Source organism: Sinocyclocheilus grahami, unplaced genomic scaffold (genome assembly GCF_001515645.1).
Source record: "Sinocyclocheilus grahami isolate Dianchi unplaced genomic scaffold, SAMN03320097.WGS_v1.1 scaffold2201.1, whole genome shotgun sequence".
NCBI classification, from domain to species: domain Eukaryota; kingdom Metazoa; phylum Chordata; class Actinopteri; order Cypriniformes; family Cyprinidae; genus Sinocyclocheilus; species Sinocyclocheilus grahami.
In genome coordinates this window covers 111,874-135,521 of record NW_015507380.1, presented here as the reverse complement: position 1 = coordinate 135,521, position 23,648 = coordinate 111,874, and the positions used below count along the sequence as shown (strand labels likewise).

The 23,648-nt window shown below is 34.8% G+C and overlaps 1 protein-coding gene across 1 annotated transcript in view; it reads right to left on the bottom strand.

Moving 5' to 3' along the window:
• Positions 1 to 21,580, bottom strand: part of LOC107574370 (piezo-type mechanosensitive ion channel component 2-like) — a 36,660-nt gene extending 15,080 nt beyond the window's left edge. Inside the window, exons 1-2 of the mRNA XM_016260808.1 lie at positions 21,232 to 21,580; positions 9,222 to 9,317 (exon numbers count right to left, since the gene is read on the bottom strand). Of these exons, the coding sequence (XP_016116294.1) occupies positions 9,222 to 9,317; positions 21,232 to 21,301 (166 nt within the window). The 5' untranslated portion in view covers positions 21,302 to 21,580. The remainder of the gene's footprint in view (positions 1 to 9,221; positions 9,318 to 21,231) is intronic.
• Positions 21,581 to 23,648: the final 2,068 nt, after the last annotated feature.

Here is a 23,648-nt window from a genome sequence, read left to right as displayed (position 1 = left end):
CCGAATGAGGACATGGCATCATATGCAAATCAGCAAGTGCTTCATTTAATTGTCAATTCGGGACAGATCATATCACAAATTAAAGAATTATAAAAGTATCTGTAAGAAAGCGGGATGAAATTTCACCCTACGTTAGGGTTTGCATGGGCCAAAATGCTAAGAAATGTGTTTGTATTTGATTTATGAAGGCTTTGGAACCAATAGATGGTGGTCAAGGAAGTGGCTGAGGTAGAAAACGAGGTCTGAAACATTACAAATATAAGTATGCATACTATTAGTGAGTCTAAAATCACAGTCAAACGTGGGCTTGTAAGCGCAAGAGTCTATTTTGATTAAATGCAGGCCTCATTAATTCACAAGAGCACATTTACAGTCATATTCAAAATATCAGAGGTAATGAGAGCGGATCGTTTGGTTCCCTGTGGATTTTGATGAAATATTATGTATCGGTCCTCAGACACGGCTGTTTCCGTAGCACGCCGTAACTCAATTTCTTAAAACGTTAGGAAGCACAACCAAGGCTAGAAGCTTACTCATTATAGAATTAGAAAACTTTTAGAAAGGACTAGAAAAAAGGTATTTTGTTGGACGTTTTCTGGTCTAATTATCCACTAGTTTTATGGCATTTATATATGATTGTTGATGCAATCTATGTGATAGTGTCCTAAAAGTGAACAAAATAAACCTGTAGATACTTACACTACTGATCATAATTTAGTCAGTAACATTTTTGTTGTTGTTGCTGATAAATTAATACTTTTTTTTAATCAAAGATGCATTAAATTGGTGAAAAGTGACAGGGAAGACATTTCAAATGTTCCAAAATATTTCTATTTCAAATAAATGCTGTCCTTCTGAACTTTCTGTTCATCTGTGAATCCGTAAAAATAAAATGCATCACAGTTTCCACAAAAATATTGTGCGGCACGACTGTTCTCAACATTGATAATAATCAGAAATGTTTGTTGAGCAGCAGATCAGCATATTATACTGATTTCTGAAGATCATGTGACACTGAAGACTGGAGGAATGATGCTGAAAATACAGCTGCGCATCACAGAAATACATTACAGTTTAACACATATTCACAGAGAAAACAGCTATTTAAAATTGTGATAATATTTCATTTCTTTACTGCATTTATGATTAAATAAATGCAGCCTGGGTGAGCAGGAGGGACTTTTTTCAAATGCATTAAATCTAACTGACTACAGTCGTAAGAGTAAATTTTTAAATATGAATTCCTTCCCTTCCAGGAAAATTAACCGGATAACATCATCTCATATTTTTTTTATATATGTAGCTGTATTGTAAGCAAAAGGCTATTGAATATTTACATCAATACAGGAAAGCAATTGTGTTGATCAAACCACTTTATGGAGTTTTAAAACTAATAAAGAAATGAGTTTAGGCTAAATACCGTGCAGAAAGCAGACTGATGTTTTCACAAACATTCATTTTTGGGGCATCAATGTATTAACACCTACCAATAATAGTGTCTAAAGCACCTGAGGAAGCGGAAATCGCTGTCTGCCAAGATTTTACCATCTTTACAATGGTTTACGGTTATGAAAATGTTTTACAGGTCTGCTCATGCCATCGGTTTTACTGTTTACTGTAATTAGAAAACGCTCTCTTCAACAGCAGCAAATCAACAGTACGTCAAAGGCTTTTTCTTTTGACTAAGTGCGTAGAGTGATGAAAAAACGCATTAGTTAATCGTTTGGTGGATGGAATATGTGCCGGTGACGACTGTGAGTAAATAGAGAGCACCATGTACTGAAGCCATTATGAGGTGCAGCAGGAATTTGAGTGAGTTTGAGCTCCTCCGCGGCAGAAAGAAGAAACCTATATATATATATATATTCCCCACAATACATCTAAAGCAGCTGTTCTTGTTTTTAACAATCTAGGAATATGACTGAACTAGGATTTGCAGTACAGTTTGTGAGATCTCAATGAACAATGGTGTTCACAGAGACAACAATCCTGACTCCATTTACTCACTCAAACCTGGACAACTCGCTTTCTTCAGTAGAACACAAAAGGAGATGTTTCGAAGAATGTTAATGCTGCTCGCACGCAACAACGCCATATCGTGATCAGGGGCTGTCAAGATCCATAAAAGCACCATTTATATTACTTAAACAATATATTAAGTCAATAGCTTTGTATGATAAACAGACTGAAATGTAAGTCGTAATCTATTGAATAATTCCATATATTTGAATTATGGTTGTTACATTTGAACATTTACATTTTCCTGAACTCATTTCTTATTTCAGTGCTTAAAGCTGCTTTGAGTCAAGTTTTATATAATATGTGCACCATGGTTCAAAAGTTTGTGGTCAGTATGATTTTTTTTTTATTTATAAATTAATACAGTAGTAAATAATTAATAATGTATTCAGCATTAAACTGATCAAAAGTGATAGTAAAGAGATCAGCAAAAAATGATATCAAATAAATGCTGTTCTTTTGAACTTTCTGTTCATCTGTGAAGCCTGAAAAAAATGAATGTATCACAGTTTCCACAAAAATATTGTGCAGCACGACTGTGTTCAACATTGATAATAATCAGAAATGTTTCTCGAGCAGCAGATCAGCATATTATACTGATTTCTGAAGATCATGTGACACTGAAGACTGGAGGAATGATGCTGAAAATACAGCTGCGCATCACAGAAATACATTACAGCTTAACACATATTCACAGAGAAAACAGCTGTTTTACATTAGAATAATATTTCATTGTTTTGTTGTATTTTTGATCAAGTAAAAGCAGCATTGGTGAGCATTAGAGACTTCTTTCAGGAACATTAAAAATCATACGGCCCCATGAAATAGGTCAGATTGCAAGTTGATGAACTACTCCCAACAGCAAGATTTCCTCGGTACTGACTGCGTTCCAAAAATAAATAAGTGAATAAATGAAGACGACTGCCCATAAGGATATGAATCATCGCTCCCGAGGAAGTGAGGTGAGGCCGGCTCGGACGAGATCTCCATTGAGTTCTGCTTCCTCGGGAAACCGTCTTGCCTCAAGAGCACACATTGTCTCTTATATCTCTCTTTCTCCTGCGTCCTCATTACATCAATGTTTCTCCAACAAAAACTTAAAGGGACAGTTCACCCAAAAATTCCCTCACCCTCATGTCAAACAAAAACTTGAATCACTTTCTTTCATCGGTGGGACACAGAGAAGATTTCACTTGCTATATAACTCGCGTTTCTATGGAAGCTTGTTATCTTACAATTCTGTATTTTTTTCTCTAAGGTTTCAGTTTGTAACTCCACAAATCTGACTTTAAAAGTCCATGGTGAAAAAAAACCTGAATTGCGAGATATAAACTTACAATTCAGAGATATAAACTCTTTTTTCCTCGCAGTTTTGAGTTTCCATCTCACAATTATGTTTATTTTTTTAAATGTTATTATTATCATAATTATTATTTTATTCCATGGCAAAAAAAAAAGATAAAAATCTCACAATTCTGACCATTTTTTTCCCCTCAGAATTCTGAGTTAGCGTTTTTTTCCGGAACTTTTTTCCTCAGAATTCTGAGAATTTTAAATTATAATTTTTTTTTTACCCACCACGGAATACAACATAAAGGCAATCGTGACTTTTTTTTATCACAGTTCTGAATTTTTCTCGCAGTTGTGAGTTTGAATCTCAATTCTGACTTTATATCTTATACCTTTTGTTCTTTAATATTTTGAATTGTTTTTAGCTTTATTTTTTGTTTTTCATTTAAAATGTTAAATTTTGACATTTTGTTGTATGCATTTGTCATTTTTATTTAATCTCTTTATTTTTAAATGTGTATAGGTAGTATTTATAAAGTTTTAGCTTTCAGTTTAGGATCTGTTTTTAGTTGTTTTAATACTACAATTGATTGCTTCTGTTGTCTGCCCAAACGCATATCATCACCTTACAACAATCCAGGCTAAAGACAGATAAAGGCCTGTAATCTGGCTGTAATTTTGTTTATTACTCAATGTTTCTAGGTCTTTCTCACATGCAAATGATTTCAAACTGCCCACTGAAAAGCTATATAGCGCTTTGTGTTTGTGTCTATTATATGATGGATTGCAGACTGAGAATCACGTCACATGACGCCGGAAGCGTGCAGTGGGGTAAAGATCATGCACAGATGGGTACAGTCTTCATCTGTCCACCGTCTGAACCCGTGACCCTCAGCCATCGGCGTATAAGAGATCCACGGTTCCCGCAACAGCTGTGCTTAAATCAGCTCCATATGTGGAACAGCAATGGCTCAAATGTTTGTCGAGTCTTTCACGAGACTTTCAGAAGTAAAATTATGCACGGCCAAATTTAGTGACACTTTAAATGCAATACATGATTACAAAAAAAAAATAGATTTCTTTAAAGGGTTTGGAGCCCTTAGTTATTTTAAGTTATTTTAAAGAAGTACAATTTTAAGTTTTAATGTGCATTATTAGTTGTGAGAATAAGTGCTCAAGGAAAACTCAAAACACTGTTAAAAATAAATAAGTAAAAATTTGCATAAATAGGTTTTGTACAAAAGTCACAGTTTCAGGAGTAAAATCACAACATTATGAGATTTAAGTAATACAATTTTGAGAATAAAATAAAAATAAGTTGTAATATTATGAGAATAACATTAAAAGTCATAAGAGAGTTGTAAGTCGTAAAACCATAAAAAAATAATCTGTCATAACCAACTTTTCTAATTTTCATTTAGGTTAATTTGATGTACTAAAATAAAAAATATATATATATATATATAATATAAAATGAGTTTAAAAAAGAAATAGAGTTTAAACGACAAAAATACAAAACTACTAAAAGTGTAACTAAAATTAAAATGAAAAATGCAAAAATAAAAACAAATTCAAAGTATTAATAAAAATTACAATACTATCTCAATGATACTAAAATAACACCAAATCTAGTCACTTATTTAATAAAATATTTTTTCATTTTTTATCTAATTTTATAATGTACCAATATAACGTACAATATATCAATTTAAAAGCGTATTTGTGTAAATATAGGTTCTGGATGTCTGGAAACGTCAGTCATCTGGATTTTTTTGTCAGGTTTATTGTCGGCCAGGTGAAAATCTCAGTCTGATCGCTAGATATGATTCATGTCCGTAACACACATGTTTTGCGCGCATGAGAAAGATAAGTATGAGCAACAATAACAGCCATGCTTGTTTAAGCAAGCAGCGCTAATAAAGAAAGAAAGGAGTGTGTAAAGATCAGGCAGGTCATCTCGCCGCGGGTTCAGAGCTCAGTTACAGAGCCTGCAGCTGGAATCTCCTCAGATGAGCTACAAGCCTCTGCAAGCCTCGCAGATGAGAGTCAGAGCAGCACTGACACCTCAGGAGCTTCAGTCACTCCCTCACCACCCATCCGCTTCTGCTGATAAATCAGAGCAGTTTGCTTTGACTGAGTATTACTGCAGAAGAACATCTGTGTTGTAAACGGATAATACTATAGCATTATCACCACTCCATAAGAGAGTCATTTCCAGAGGATTCTGATCAAACCAGACTCGTTTCACTCTTACAGATGATCTCAGTCTGTGCTTTAAAGGAGTAATTCAACCAACAATGAAAATTAGCTGGAAATATGCTCGCCCTCAGCTCATCCCAGATGAGTTAGTTTCTTCATCAGATTTGGAGAAATGTAGCATTGCGTCTCTTGCTCACCATTGGAGTGAATGGGTGCCGTCAGAATAAGAGTCCAAACAGCTGATAAAAACATCACAATAATCTACAAGTAATCCACAGCACTCCAGTCCATCAGTTAACATCTGGAGAAGACAAAAGCTGAAACTAATCCAGCATTAAGACGTTTTTAATGTCTAAAATACATTGAGTCCATAATCCATAATAACTCTTCCTCCAGTGAGTCAGTGTTCTGGTGTGAATCAGGAGAGAAATCTGCACAGATCAAGCAGCGTTTAAACAGCTCTAAACTAATATGTGGCTGGATTCTGATGTGAGAGACAACAGCAGATGCACTTCTTCACTGGTGAAACTAATCCAGCATTAAGACGTTTTTAATGTCTAAAATACATTGAGTCCATAATCCATAATAACTCTTCCTCCAGTGAAGAAGTGCATCTGCTGTTGTCTCTCACATCAGAATCCAGCCACATATTAGTTTAGAGCTGTTTAAACGCTGCTTGATCTGTGCAGATTTCTCTCCTGATTCACACCAGAACACTGACTCACTGGAGGAAGAGTTATTATGGATTATAGACACATATTTCTTGCTGGATTTGTTTCTTGTGTCTTCTCCAGATGTTAACTGATGGACTGGAGTGCTGTGGATTATTGTGATGTTTTTATCAGCTGTTTGGACTCTCGTTCTGACGGCACCCATTCACTCCAATGGTGAGCAAGTGATGCAATGCTGCATTTCTCCAAACCTGATAAAGAAACAAACTAATCCTAATCTTGGAAAGCCTGAAGGTGAGCACATTTTCAGTTAATCTTCATTTTTGGGTGATCTATTCCTTTAAGTGAACAGCTCCACCCAGAAGAGAGGAGTATTTTGTCCAAAGCAACACATAAACCCAGGGATTCAAAGTTCTGGTGTTGTTCTGGCGAGACTCTTTTATCAAGCAGTGAAACATCCTTCCAGAGGAAGTTTTTATTGCTCACAGGTCACTCTTTCATAGTTCAGGAGACCTAAAGACCTGCGAAAGAGCCACTGCCTTTCCTGTTTTGACAGGACGTTTTTCCCTGATTTTTCTGGGATGGGACATTCAGTCAAGGCCTTTTCGCTTTTTTGTAAATAGCTAATAAACTTTAGTTCACAATCATATGCATTTATTCAAAACAACTTTTAATGTCGAGTGTAATAACCAATTCATCCAAATTAGGCAGTAACATGAGAAAGGCTAAAAAACAAACCGCCGAAATGAATCCAAGAATCCTGAAAAATAAAATGCATCACAGTTTCCACAAACGTGTTCAACACTGATAATAATCAGAAATGTTTCTCGAGCAGCAGATCAGCATATTATACTGATTTCTGAAGATCATGTGACACTGAAGACTGGAGGAATGATGCTGGAAATACAGCTGTTTTACATTGTAATAATATTTCACATTACTGTTTTTACTGTATTTTTTATCAAATAAATTCAACCTAGATGAGCAGAAGGGACTTCTTTCCAACCACAAAAAAATCTTACCGACCACTACCTTTTCAACAGTTGTGTATCAAAACAAAACAAAGAAATCAGACATACTGAAGTAAATCACATACTGCAGCTCATATAATTTGATCATTCGAGATTTTGAAATCAAAATTTGAATGAAATCTGGTGTGTTTAAATCCGAGCTCAGTTTGAGACATAATTGAGATTTCTCATGAAACTCTTCTTTGTGTTAATTAATTATGGTCTTTTCCTCATGAGAACAAAAATCTCAGTTTGTCTCCATTTAACCCCATTCTCTATCAGTCTAGGTGCTAAGTGTGATATCAGAGAGATATTTGGCTCACATGTTGAATCTGATGAGGTACGAGCTGAACTAATGAGCTGATGACACACTGAGGAATGCTGGGAACTCAGCGGAGCCTCATTCCTCCCTCGGTGAGCATTCGGTGCAGCGCAGAGCCTCTGTAAACGTCAGAACTCACAGAACTAGCAGCTGAAGAAGCAACACAGATGTTTCTGAATAAAAACCAAAGACACACACACCTTAAAACCAGCGTGTGTGGAGCTGAGATCATATGGGACTCATTCTGGAGGAATCACGAGGCTCGACCGTCTCAGGGTCTCAAACTCGCCGTATATTACTCACGATATTCAGCCGGAGGCCTCAAAGCTGTAATTACTCTCAGCGAGCTGCTTGATCGCTCAGACTCGTCTGTAATTCCTACAGCAATGATGTGAACTGTCACTTTGAAGTGTGTCATTTATTGAGATTATCAAGATTAAATATCAAGATTAAAACTTTGTTCAATTTGTCCAAGAAACTGAGCCTCCCTGTGTGTGTCCAGTGACCTAATACACATTTAAATTATACAACTTTGATATATTATTTATTGTTGAAAGGTTTACTCACATTGACCATATTAATGGAAATTTCAAAGAATTTAATATAAAATTTTTATTTTATTTTTAAATGTTTGTTTAGCCGATTTCCATCTATTCATGACCATTATATTTCAACCGATTATATACAGTAAAAAAATACAATTTTGTTTTTGTTGGCATACAATCAAAATTTGTTGTTATTGTTTTAAATAACTTTTTTTGTTTTGTCCTTGCACCTGTTCTTCAACCCTGTTTTGCTATAATATTTCCACCTTAATAATAATAATAATAGTAAATATAAAAATATACGAAGATACTGTACATGAATAAATAAATAAAGTTTTAAAAGAGCAGGGTCATGTGTTATTAATCTATAATTTATCAACGATGTATTTATTATTAAAATGCCCAAACTGAATGATGATATCAAAATTTATCGAAGTTATCTAGTTAAACTGTATGAATAAATTAGTGTTATTTTAGTATCATTGCTATTCTATTTTGTTAATATTTTAAATTAGATTTTACTTTTAAAGCGTCTGTTTTCATTTTAATTTTAATAATTTTTTTGATGTGTTTTGTGATTGATTGATTTATTTTGTATTGTTTTTTTTAATATGTGTATATCGCTTTTTATTAAGTTTCAGTTTTGAGTTTATTTATTTAGTTTTAGTTCTACATAAAAAGAAGAAATTTTGACTTGGCAACTATCTGAAATAAAATAAGTAATAACAAACAAATATAATAATTTAAGTTTTTATATATATTATTTCAGCTAAGATTTATTGTAATGATCGTGTCTTTTTTATGGTTTTAGTTTTAGTTCATGTAACACTGGTATAAGTTCTAAATTTAATTTTAATTTACTTAATTCTAAACCTATATTTGTTGGCCACTGATCTGAATATCTACAATATCCTACAATATCTACGGCAGGTAAGACCTTGTTTCTCGGTTCTGAGTCGGCAAAATATTCTGTCAAAGTGTAACAGTAACCATTTCAAATCAAAGAAAATGATATCTTCAAAAAAAGTGTTTGGGAACCTGCTTGGATTACTGTAGCGACTCCAGTCCTGCAGAAATCACACACTTATACAGTCAACTCCTGAAAAGATGGAAAGCAAGTCATTACACGAGGAACATTCACCGCTGAAGGGTCTCAGAGACTCACCCTGCATCGTTGTCTTTGTCGGCTCGGCGAAGAGTGGGACGAGTAAGAGGAAGATGAGGTAGACGAAGGACAGCCAGTTGTACCGGAACAAACATGCTGTGAAATAAAGAAGAACAGGAGAAAATGATGAGTGTGTTTGTCTTCTGTCTCCAGACTGTGATAACAGCACATAAATCAGACGCTGGTTCTAGTAGAGTCTGTAATTAAAGAGAACGCTCTTCATTCATTAAAGGACTGTGATTTGGTGCATGCAGCCGCAGGGCTCGGGGTTTGTGAGCGAACATGAATCCTGTCAAACAGAGCATTCCAGCAGATCCACTTCAGATCACCGCAGACACGTCAGGCCCAGCACAAAGAGCGTTCAAAATATGACATTTACCATTCAATTAACTGTCTGCTTCAAGTAAGTGAAATAAAGGAATTGAATGTAAAAGGATTTGCAGCATAGCTTGAAAAGAGCTGTTTTGTGGATGCCACTTTGTGTGATATTTTGATATCTAATGCAGGGAAATGTATTCGTTTTTGTAAAGTATAAATATCAAAATAATTTGCTGATGGAGAATGAATGGACAGAGGGAATAAAATAAAATACAATAAATTGTTTTAACTGTACAGTGCAACCTCTTCTCCATTCCCTCATGGACTAAACCTGAGCGCAAGAAAAACGCCGTCTCCGGCTACACAAACCAAAGGGATTCGACACTTGAACGATCATCTCAAGATCCCATGAAAGAAGTATTTGACTTTAATGATCATAATGCCTTTCGATGACTACGAAAGACTGGATGAACCTCATGAAAAATGACATTTCACCCCAAAAGTCAAGAAGTATAAGAAATCATATGGTGCATGAAAAAAAATTAAGCCTTTTTTTAGGACCATTAAGACTGTATGCCTTAAAGACAGACCGACCGACGATAGATGATAGACAGACAGACAGACAGAGAGATAGATAGATAATACCAGACAATACCCTCTACTAATGCGCATTGAGAAAAGAGCCATCATCTTATTACTTTACAAAAAAAAAAAAAAATTTAAAAACTTTAAAAAAAAAAAAAAAAAGGTAAAGGGATAGAATTACAATCCCATGATGCAAATTACATAAATTAAAAATGGTGTAAAAATATCAAATAATTGATTTAAAAATGGTTAAAGATACTAATGAGACATTTCATGTAATTTACAGTAAAATGCTGGTAAAAGCTAAGTTTGTGGAAGTGAAAAAGAACAAGTCATCAGTTTACAGTGAAACGCCAAATTCTGGACATTCCCAGAATTCCCTGTGTTTAAAATGTTTTTTATTTTTATTTTATTTTATTTTTTTGTAAATTACAGTTAACTGTAAAAATTACAGATTGTTTTGAAAACATTTTTGCTGTCTTTTTACAGAATGATTCTGTCAACCACAGCTGCCAGTTTATTTGTTGTTAGTTTTGTTTTTTTATGTAAAAACAACCGTTTTTTTCTTTAATAACTGAATTAAATTGAATTTTGTTTTATTCTATGTATTACAATTGTTATTGTTATTATTATTATTTATTTAGCAGTGTGGAAACAATATATTTTGCATTTATTTCAAAATATGCATATTATGTATATAAATATTTAAGTAACGGAGACTGAATGCTGAGACTGTCCAATCAGAATCAAGTATTAAGCCACGTAAAAAATGTTTTATAACTGTGGTTTCAATTGTTAATGAAAAATAGCGAATTACACACTGCAGGCTTTATGGATACCTTTATAACGCACAAAGCCATTTAGAAAGCATTGACTGGTTTCGTGTAAATTGTTTCGCTGTATTTTGTTCGCAGGACGCGGTTCTAATGTTAAGCGTGGTGAACGAAAATATGAATCCATGCTGGGATCTGGCATAAGCGTTTTATTTGCTTATCTGTGGGAATTAAATGTCCCAGCATTCCTGGCAAAGACTTTTACACCTAACCTAAATAACACCTCTCTCTCTCTCACACACACACACACACACACACACACACGCTTCCTTGACTCCTTTTACACCAGTAACTGTATATTATTTCTTCAGCTCTGTTTACACTTGGACTGAAAAGCCTCAGTTTGGCACATCGCTAAGAGCTTATCTGTTTCAGCTGGGGTTATTAATAATAATAATAAAAAATACATTACTTGAAACATAATAAGCACTAACTGAATTTAAATGAAATATAATAAGCTTTGTATTTCAGCTTTTTGCTACAATAACTAAAACAGAAATAAAAATAAATGATAACACTTTATAACAATTCTTGCTACTTTCACAAATTGCTAATCAGCCAATCACATGGCAGCAACTCAATGCATTTAGGCATCTAGACGTGGTGAAGACGACTTGCTGAAGTTCAAAGCGAGCATCAGAATTGGGAAGAAAGGGGATTTAAGTGACTTTGAACGTGGGAGGGTTGTTGGTGCCAGACGGGCTGGTCTGAGTATTTAAAAAACTGCTGATCTACTGGGGTTTTCACGCACAACCATCTCTAGGGTTTACAGAGAATGGTCCGAAAAAGAGAAAATATCCAGTGAGCAGCAGTTGTGTGGACGACCAACACCTTGTTGAATCTATGCCACGAAGAATTAAGGCAGTTCTGAAGGCAAAAGGGGGTCCAACCCGGTACTAGCAAGGTGTACCTAATAAAGTGGCCAGTGAGTGTAAAGCAAACATAGCCCGAGTCATCACATTTATAAGAAACCATAATGAGAGTGCAGATACAGAGAAGCAATACTTGGAGATTTATTCATGAATAACACAACTCTGCAGAAGGGGAACTCTTAAAAATAACGCTGCTTAAAAGGTTGTTCACAGCGATGCCATAGAAGAACCATTTTTTGGTTCCACAAAGAACCATTCAGTCAAAGAACCATCTCTTTCTTAGCTTTTTATAATCTGAAGAAGCTTCTTTCACCACGAAGGAGCTTTTGTGAAACTGAAAGGTTCTTCAGATGTTAAAGTTCTTTATGGAACCATTCAGACAAAAAGGTCCTCCTTTGTGAATAAGTGAATAATGAACTTTAAAGTATGGTTGTGCTAACAGTTCATTGAAATTAAATTCCTAATAAATATTCATTTAATTTAAGGTATTATGTGAAAAATAAATCTTAATATCTTACACAATTTATCTTGTTTTAAGTATGGTTACATCAGTGTTATTTTAGTATGATTGTAGATCATAGATTTCGTTTTTTTATATATATTGATTTTTATATTTTTATATATATTTTAATTTATATTTTCCATTTTAGCATTTTTAGTCATATTGGTTTTGCATTAGTTTAATTGTATTATATTTATTTTTATTTCAGTTTTTTTTTGTGATTTGATTTCAGTTAACGTTTATTTTATTTCAAGCATTTTTTTTGTTTAGTTTTAGTTACCTATAATAACTGAGGTTAACATTTTACTGGTAAGCAAGACAAAAGTGCTGATTAAAAGTATATTTTTGTGTTGTAAAACCGTGGATGTCTATAGAAAGTTGATGAAATGGCACTGAAAAACAGAAGCAAGCTTTGGTTTGGTCTCGTCCGTGCACACATGAGCAGTGAAGGTCCAGCGTGTTTGTTTTGTCTGCAGATGAGCTCCATTGTTAACCTTCGGCGTCCGCTCGTCACTTCACACCACCCACAAACACAGCAGGTACACAGCTGTCCCAAACTCCAGCAAACCACGCTCCACGCTCCAGCTTCACTGCTACACTCTTACAAACAAAGCTGCTTCACAGTGATGCCACGGAAGAACCTTTTTGTCTGAATGGTTCCATAAAGAAGCTTTAACATCTGAAGAACCTTTCTATTTCACAAATGCTTCTTTGTGGCAAAAGAAGCTTCTTCAGATTATAAAAAGCTAAGAAAGAGATGGTTCTTTGACTGAATGGTTCTTTGTGGAACCAAAAAAAGTTTTTTCTATGGCATTGCTGTGAACAACCTTTTAAGCAGCTTTATTTTTAAGAGTGTAACTGTTCAAAACATCCAGTTATTTACATGTTTTAAAAACTAAAACCTCACATCACTTGCATTTTATTATTATTATGTGAAAGCATTCATTTTGACAGATTCAGTTTTAGTCATAGCCTTTTGACTAAAATAGCATTTAGTTTTAGTCATATTTCAGTCAACTGAATTGCTTTAGTTTTAGTCGACTGATTTAGACGGGTTTAATTAAATTGTTATTAATTAAGCATTTCTCTAAAACGTCCAAACTCATGTACTCGTGTATATAATCGACAATACCTATATAATTGACAGTTTTTTTGGATGGATATGTCCAAATATGCTTTATACACACACACACTCTCTCTCACACACACACACACACACACACACACACACACACACACACACACACAAACACACACACACGCACACACACACAAACACACATTCATGTATGTATGGGCTAGATATACATATATGTTTCATATACTGTGTTTTTACTTCATATGACAATATATTTGCAAATGAAATATATGTACATATATTACATCTGTGTATGGAAAAATTTAAGAACTGCCTTATTTGAGTGTAAATGTACCGAAATTTATATTTTAACATCAAAAAAGTCACTCAAACTAGAAGAAAATGATGAAATAAAATCCCAAATGGAGCGGTAAGGAAGGTTGCATTAGTCTAGAGAAACGATCAGACTCAGGACTCTCAGATGTTCAGCGGCAGAGAACAGAGAGCTTGGCTCGGGTAACAATGCTGTGCTCTTTCTTCTGTGAGGTGTGAAGTACAGCGGGCTGAGAGACGCTCTGAGTTTAGTTCTTGCTCGGCCAGCGTTGCACAAAAGGTCCTCTCACGTAGTCGAATGTATTTCAGAGAGTGAGCTGTCAGATTACAGACAAGAAGCGTTTAAGATAAAACTCCATGAATAGTCCTACTATGCAGCGCGAGAAGAAAAAGCAACACCCAGAAGGTCAGAGCGTATTTAATATAAAACTGGCTTTGGACCATTTCAAACCACGCTGTATATGATGACTCTCCCTGGAAATGAAATATGGCATCGTACACGACCAGTCAAAAGCTTCTGAACAGTAACATTTGTAATGTTTTTAAAGAAGACTCTTCTGCTCAGCAAGCCTGCATTTATTTGATCCAAAATACAGCAAAAGCAGAAATATTGTGAAATAGTTTTACTATTTAATATAACTGCTTTCTATATTCTTTGATGAATAGAAAGATCCAAAGATCAGCATTTATCTGAAATAAAAATGCCTTTGTAACATTATACACTCTACCATTCAATAGCTTGGAGCAAGTTTTTTTTTTTTTAATAAATTAATACTTTTATTTAGTAAGGATGCTTTAAATTGATCAAAAGTGATGATAAAGAGATTTATAATGTTACAAAATATTTCTATCTCAGATAAATGCTGTTCTTCTGAACTTTCTATTCATCAAAGAAACCTGAAAAAAAGCTAGTTTCAACATAATAATAACAATAACTTTTTTTTGAGCAGCAAATCAGACTATTAGAATGATCTGGAGTAATGATGCTGAAAATTCAGCTTTGAAATCAGGAATAAATTACATTTTAAAAATACATTCAAATAGAAAACAGTTGTTTTAAATAAATATAGAAATATTTCAAAATGTTACTGTTTTTGATGTGCTTTGGATCAAATAAATGCAGGCTTGGTGCGCACAAGAGACTTCTTTAAAAAACATGAAAAATCTTACTGTTCAAAAGCGTTCGACTGGTCGTGTATTTATGATTAAACGCAGCGATCCAGTCTATGATATGGAAAGCTTTAAAACACTTAGCGCATTATTATGACACATAACATAAGAGCACGTCTGTTCACTACAGGCTCTGAGGTGAAATCTCCACGGTCTCCTTCAAACTCCAAGACATCATTAACATTTACAGTTAGATCTCATGCAGAGCTAAAACTTCTCCTCAGTGGCGTGCCAGCTGATTTTCTGCAGGAGAAACCCCGCGCTCGCTGATGTTTCATGACTCCTTCAGCTCCTCTAATCCAGAGAGCTTTTGTCTGCTGTGTAGGGTGGCAGCCTGCCTGGATTCAGACACAAAAGAGCGCGGAGACGCCAGACAAAGCGCAGAGTCTGACTAAACCGTGGCTGAATGGAGCGTGACTCCAAACTTCAACAGGAATCTATGATTGGGAATTTTGCATGAGGGCAACAGATTTTCCGTGATAGCTCAAGTTGGTGACATACATTCACTGGCTTGGTTTGAAAGTGATTTCTGTGTGAGCTGTGCTATATCTCTACACAACTGACAGTAGATAACAGACCTTCTCCACGACTTTACTGTGGAATTAAGGCCCGTTCTCTGCAAGAACGATAACTATAATGATATATAAAGCTATAACGATAACTATAAATATATTAGTGTCCACACCGTCTGTCACACCAAGTGTGCTGTAGACTTGTCATCTGCTGCTTTAAATGCTCAAGTTCATTAAAGTGGATTCTGACTGGCTTTCAGTGTTTTTGTCGTTCAAAAAAACTGTTGTAGTTTATTAAACTAAATCTGAAACAATAAAAATAAATAAATACATTAAAAAAATCGACTTAATCTTTACTTAATCTTTAAAATAAAAAAATATATATAAAAAATGAAATAAAATAAAAACTTTGGTAACCCTTTGCTTAAAGCCTTTATATATAATGTATTATAAAAGTAATTTTAATGCATGAATTGTATGAACTCATGGATAACTGTAAACAGTTATAATACGTTACAACACTTATTGCTACACCTTTAGAAAGAATAATGAATTAAAACATGACAAACAAACCTTCAATTATTATAATGCATTTTAACTTTAATTTAACGCATATAACTTTGGTTACTATTATTTATGAAAAGAGATAACGCATTAAAACATATGATTATAAGCACCTCTATAATGCATAAAATATAGAGCTTTAAGTGTTGCCAGAACTTTTTATTTAAACTAGTTGCAAGGCATCGTTTTTCATTTTAATTCAGTTTAACTTGCGCTACAATAACTAAAACTTTAGTTTTAGACTCAAACTAAAAAAAGGGACAAGAAACAAACAAAACAATATTACTAAAACGTTAAATAAAATCTGAAAATATAAACATTAAAAATATGAATAAAATATAACAGTTTCTCAACGATACTAAAATAGCACTGATTCCAGTTGACTCACAGAATTAGAACAATTATTAAAACGTTATCATTATCTTTATAATTATTGTTCATGGTGTGAACTAGAACTGATGTTGGCGACCCATTTTACAGTATTTCTGATTGAAACACCGCTCACTGAACATTTCACTTTAAAAGTGTTGTGAAAGGTGCACAAAGCAACGCAATATCATCTCACAAAAATATCACCACAAGCACATTATTCCAATGAGCCTGGGTTATATACAGTATATATTTGACATTCAACACAAAAGTGGGGATTGGAAGTGATGTGATTGTGAAAGAAATGGGCATTACATTCTAGAATTAGCTTAAAATGAGTAGCTATTTGGACATTATCCCTACACTGTAAAAAATGATTGTGATTTTAACAGTAAAAGACTGTAAAAATGCCACAGTAAAAACCTGTTGATTGGTTAACAGTAAGTTTCCATAATATATTCGGTGAATAAATGTAATTACAGTTAACGTAATTTTACAGTTTTTTGGAAGTGAAAAAGAAAAAGTCATTGTTTAATTTACAGTGAAATACCGTAAATTGACACCAGAATTCCCTGCATGACGCTTCATAGTTGATGTTTTTTTTTGTTGAAATAACGTTTCTTCTTAGTTTTTTCGTATCAGTTGTGTACATTAGGGTTTAATCTTCCATCTAATGTTGTTAAATGAATGTTTATTGCATTATTTCAGTATCGTGTGTCACCGTGATGGGGTTTAGTGTTTGTGTGAATGACACTGTGTGCACCTTCTATATATAAGTGTTACTTATTGTGAAAAGCTGTTTGTGATGAGCTTTGGTTCATCGTGTGACTTTCTCATCACCACCAGTTTTTGGTGGCTATCAGTGCATTACAATGGTTCAAAGCAGATATTAGTACCTCAATGTGTTGGTTTATTAACATTACATCAGTTAATGAAATACGGTATTTTATTGTGAATTTAAGTCAAGTCTGTAAAACCTAAAATGTTGCTACCATATTTTTTACGGTGAAGTTCTGGCAACCACAGCTGCCGGTATTTTACCGTAAATGTCAAAGTTTTTTTTAACAGTGTAAGGTAAAGTAAACAGGCTCAATTCCAACTTCAGATTTTGACTTGAACAACATTTAGTTTCATTTGAGCTTGGTATTGCTTTACCAAACAAATCATGTTTGCTTCCAAACAACAGTAAAGGCTTCAGAAGTACTAAAGTTACAGCTGAAGGGCACCGGGTTAAACGTGTCTACTAGTCCTCTGTGATAGTGGGCCATTTAGAGGAATAAAGAGCCGTAATGAGAGCGTGACTGTGCACAGCATGTCTTTAATGTTTCAAATGACATTAAAAGTCTCTGCAAAGCCCCAAATGAAGCAGCTGTCTAACAAAGCACTATGTGTGGTTTAACCAGCTCCAAACTCCAGTTTAACCACAAACACAAACAAAACCCAGAGACGTGGACTTCTCAAGCAGATCTTCATAGTGTACTTAAAGCCTGGAACACATGCAAGTACGTCTACCTACGCAAGGTCAAATGCTCATATTTTTACGTTCAGATTGCAATTCATGTTTCAACATAACGCAGAGTTTGCATACGGGTAGATGATGTTTCTGGCCTTAGAAAGCATGACGAGAGATCGCAAGTCGCAAATATTTGATGCTGGATGTATCTTTGTGTATCACATCGTCTTATGAAAGTAAATAACTGCTGTTTACTTCCTGTATATGTGCAAACAAAATATTTAGGTATACTGAAATCTACGCTCACCTTCGTCACCATCCCACCCGAGAGCGTTTACACAAATCACTTCAGCTTGTGTTTATGGTGCTTCACTCATTGACCTGAGACTGGTAACATTTAAAAATCATTCATTTGGCTAAAAGCGGAAGCCACAGCTTTATTTGGATTTGATTTTATTGCTTCTGTCAACCTCTTTAGAAAAGCCATAAAACTCAAAACGGATGGTTCACAAAAGAGCAGGATTTGACCTTTGCATCATCCTTGAGAACAAATGAAAGACACTTTCTAGCTCTCTCTAAGTCCAAAAGCTCCTCCTTCACTTTTTTGCAATTAAATAAAGTGACTAAGTCCTCTTTTTCCTAGCCCGGCTGTAGGGCTGGGCGATGTGGCCAACAATATTATGATCATATATATTTTTCCATGCAATAAAATACCAATATTTATCACAATATTTAATATTATGCATTGATGGAGAAAGAAATACGTTTGTTAGACCTTGAGAGTGAACAGAACGTGTTTGTTCTTAATTAAACTAAGTAGCCGCCCTTAATTTAAGGCCTCATGAAATCGGGTTTATTTTTCCCCAAAATGTTACTGTACTTTTTTAAATTTTTATTTATGGATTCTGTGTTTTATGATTTAATACAAATGCATCGTCAAAAATGTTGTCTAATGAAATGAATTGATAGAAACGTCAACAATTCAAGCAAATGTAATCAAATGAAAATATAACAATTATTTACAACAAAAAATGTTTTTGTCAAATAAGATGCTGCACAACAGAACTGTATGTTTAATATTAAAACATGGATGAAACAATATCTTGCTTGTATGATATTGCTTTAAAATATTATTATTGTTACTTTGAAAGTTACATTTTAGTAATATATTTCTGTCATAGTTTCTTCAATTGAAACTGAACGTTTATTTTGGCGGGTTGTGGTGAAGATCTTTGAGTCTTAGTGTGTGTTTGATGGTAGTTTTTCTGTAAAGTGACTCGCGGTGCAGCTCTGGAGGTGAAGCTCATGTCCTCGTATATTGAGACGAGCGTCATGTGTGTTTGAGTTTGTGTGCAACAGATTAAACTCCACCATTCATTCACACAAAGACATGCATGGCATGCAGACTTACTAGTGACTAAACATGTTTATTTCTGCTGTTAGATTCATCCACATCCAGTGAAAATGTCCAGAGCTTATCATTGCCCACAGCCCTACCTTGATTTCTAAATAGCCTCAAATGTCTGGCTTTGTTTTCCTATTGTTGTCATTCTTGCTGAAGGTAATGACTGAAAAGAGGTTCGACCAATAGTGTGCAGGCATTGAACATAATCAACCAATCGTAGCCTTCGAGAAGGCGGGGTTAACAGAGAACTGTTAAAGCGATGCAAATACACGTACATATACTGTATGAGGACTGTAGAGAGACTGTCAATAAGAAAATAATAATAATAAGCCAAAACCCGAACATTTTAGGCAATTTGGAAAAATCCGGCCTGGACATGTCTGGGAAAAACCGGCACGTATAGTCATCCTAGTTTAAAACACGAGACGCAGGGCAGTGGCATGGAAAAAACACAAGCATTTTCACTTAGTTTTACTTGAGAGCTATATTTTTAGCATGCTGTGTCATGCACGAGATGCTGCAAGAGACGCAGTAGTCAAAAACATCCAGCTAGTGCATGCTTACAAAGAAAGAATGGAAAAGCAGTTAAGTGGAATGCAATATAAACACACACACACTGAACGGCCCCAATGTAACCGTCACAAAACATCACAAATGACTAAACTGAAACACTCCTCATGGACAGCAACCCTCACAGCTGATCTCAGTAAAGACACAATACTCTAAAAAAACAGCAACTGGGTAAAACAGTTGATTTGAACACAATGCAACCTTTTGTGATGATTTTAGTGATGAATGAAAGAAATGCACTGGCAGCATCTGTTCATCTCTCACAGTTGATTCCAGCTGAGCTTGGTGTTAGCATGTTGCTAAGCTAACAATATGATAACTACTCAAAAAAATATTTGATGAAATACATCAACTGATACCTGCTGAAGAAAGCAACTGAAAGCAGCCTAAGCTGGATGGCTGGTTTTAGAGAGGTTTTGACCAGCTGACTAACCAGCTGAAAACCATCTTAAACCAGGCACCCAGTACAGGCTGTTTTGAGCTGTTTTTTTAAGCAGCATTTTTCTCAACTCGTCTGAGCTTGTTGCAATGCATTCTGGGATCGCCGTGACCCTTAGGAAAATTAACCATGATTTGATTATAGTAAAAGTGTAGTAGCCATGATTAGCATTTGTATAAGCACAGTTTTACTCCAAATACCATGATTAAACTATGGTTAGTGTAGCAAGACCATGCTTAATTTGTGGTTACCATAGTAACCATGTTTTTTTGGTTGTATTTGTAGTAAAACCATGGCTAATTTTTGTAAGCGGACGTGATGCTGCTTTAGAATATGAGTTATCTCAGAAAGCAATGTTATTTTGTATTTTGCGTAGTGAGCTCTCATATGTTGCCGACTAGGTAGGCAGCTCACTAGCGATTGAAACAGCTCTGTGTTATGTAGGCTGAGTGTTCTCGCTCTGATCTTGTTTCAGTTGGGCGTTTTATCACAAATAAACAGTCTTTGGTGTTGCTGAAGAATGGGGCTGTGAGAAAGCAGAGATCTGGATTGTTGTAGCGATCTGTGGCAGTAGCCATAATAACATATATTGAACTTTAATTAAAATATTTTAAATTTAATGATCAGAATGACATTAAATTAAAAATTCTATAAATATAAATTTTTTAAATAAGAATGATTATTTCTGTTATATATATATATACAAAACAGAAATAACAATTCTGTTAATAAATCTATTCAATATATATATTTTTAATTTTAATCAAAATATAGTAAATTAACTTAGCTTAATTATATACAATTAAAACTCATAAAGTCATTTTTTAAATAATAATATTTTTGTTATATTACTTAAAATGTATTTCCTTCTTGCTCTCTTTTTCTTTTTAATTAAATCACCAACTTTATATGCATTTAATACAACGTTTAAACCCAGTTCTGCTGTATGAGGTCTCGTGGTACACTTGTGTTGTATTAGTTTGGTGGCTGAGTAAAGCAAGCCGTACCTGCGGCGAGGCCCAGTGGCAGCAGCAGTCTGAAGAGGAGTCCACACAGCAGCTCCGAGGCCATCATCATATCACAACAGATGCTGCAATGAGAAATCTGCGTCCAGGGCTCTTCTTGCTTCGGAGTCTTTCGCAGCGCATGATAGTCTAGTCCAGTCTAGTCTAGTCTAGTCCTCATGGTAATCAAAGGCTGAAGAACTTCAGAGTCCAGATCATCCACGCGCAGGTTCCTCAGTTCTGCTCAGACATGCTTTACTTCCCTCAGAGCAGCAGGTTGCGCGTCAGGTTTCTCGTCTTACCTGTTGACAGGAGAGCTCATGCTGCTCTTCAGAGTTTGCTGGGCTTTCTCCAAACCAGAGAGAGAGAGAAAAAAAAAGAAAACTCAAAATGAAACTTGTGGAATGCAAATGAATGGTTGTGGGATCACGTCTATATCAAGTACACTCATTTTTTCTTCTTTTTTAAATGTTAAATGTACATTTGATATATTTTCACTGTATTTTATTTTACTATATTATTATTATACTCTATATTACATTTAACTAGCCTATATATATATATGACATTGGACCACAAAACCAGTCATAAGGGTCAGTTTTTTGCTGAATAAATAAGCTTCCATTGATGTATGGTTTGTTAGGATCGGACAATATTTGGCTGAGATGCAACTATTTGAAAATCTGGAATCTGAGGGTGCAAAAAAATCAAAATATTGAGAAAATCATCTTTAAAGTTGTTCAAATGAAGTTCTTAGCAATGCATATTACTAATCAAACATTAAGTTTTGATATATTTACAGTAGGAAACTTACAAAATATCTTCATGGAGCATGATCTTTACTTAATATCCTAATGATTTTTGGCATAAAAGAGAAATGTATAATTGTGACCCATACAATGTATTGTTGGCTATTGCTACAAATATCCCCCAGCGACTCAACACTGCTTTTGTGCTGCAGGGACACATATTACTCTAAATAAAATATAGATGTAAAATGTAAAATATTTGTGTAGCGTTTGTAAAGTAATGTTTGTTTTGATGTAAGCATAAATAAACAGTATAACAGTGTCTGCAGCGCCACCTGCAGGCCATCACAGGACTCCACACACAGGCTCCTCTACTGATTTAAAGTCTCTCGGGTGAATTCAGCTAAAGTGGGCCGTTCAAGCTTGACTGTACTGTGCTCAAAGGTTTACACTTTCAGAGCATAACAACGGTTCGGAATTAAATAGTATTGGTTGATGCAATATGACACTGGGGGGTCTGGCCACATCTCAAAGGAGGGCTGTGTCATGGTGAAAGTTATAGAAAACTCTGACATAAGATTTTTTTTTTTGTAACTTCTAGGCCTACGGTTGCTCTCTAAATGCAAACACTAAAGTGGGCCGTTCAAGCTTGACTGTACTGTGCTCAAAGGTTTACACTTTCAGAGCATAACAACGGTTCGGAATTAAATAGTATTGGTTGATGCAATATGACACTGGGGGGTCTGGCCACATCTCAAAGGAGGGCTGTGTCATGGTGAAAGTTATAGAAAACTCTGACATAAATTTTTTTTTTTGTAACTTCTAGGCCTATGGTTGCTCTCTAAATGCAAACAAACATTATTGTGACAGGTCCTGTTTTATTCAACGCTACCATCATCAGGGAATAAAATGCAAAGAATAACATTTTCGTGTAAGGTGTTGAAATATTGCTGCCCCACTTTGGCTGAATGTGTTAGATAAAGTGGGCCAACATTAAACTTCAATACTTATACCCAAATTAATTTAATAAATTGACATTCACTGGTTACTTTATAGTTGACATGTATAATTTAGAAAACAGAAATGAGTCTGCAGTCAGGAAATTCTAGTCAGAGATGGAAGGCAAGAGAGAATGAGTCGAGGCACGAGGGTGAGAGGAGAAAAACGCAGAGGGAGAATATAAAGCTTTCAAATTTAGAGAGCAGACAGATTTTTTTTATGGTTACCATTTTAAATGTTCCTATTCATTTTTTAACCTAGTTTAGTTGCATGTGTTATAGTCACATGTTTTAAGTTCCTTTTTGTATAATCAATATTCTTAATTCTGAATATTCTGATATTCAGATTTCATCAAATGTAATGTCAACACAACATTCTTTCAGTTGTTTGGAACTTCACACATGAATTGAGATTTGGCTTTACACATGATTTATTTTACTCATAACCTGTAGGTTATATATTTTTGGGGTCTTATGCTGTTAAATATGTTAAAAGCATTATTATGGATTATGGACTCAATGTATTTTAGTTAAAAATGTCTTAGTGCTGGATTAGTTTCAGCTTTTGTCTTCTCCAGATGTGAACTGATGGACTGGAGTGCTGTGGATTATTGTGATGTTTTTATCAGCTGTTTGGACTCTCATTCTGACGGCACCCATTCACTTGCAATGA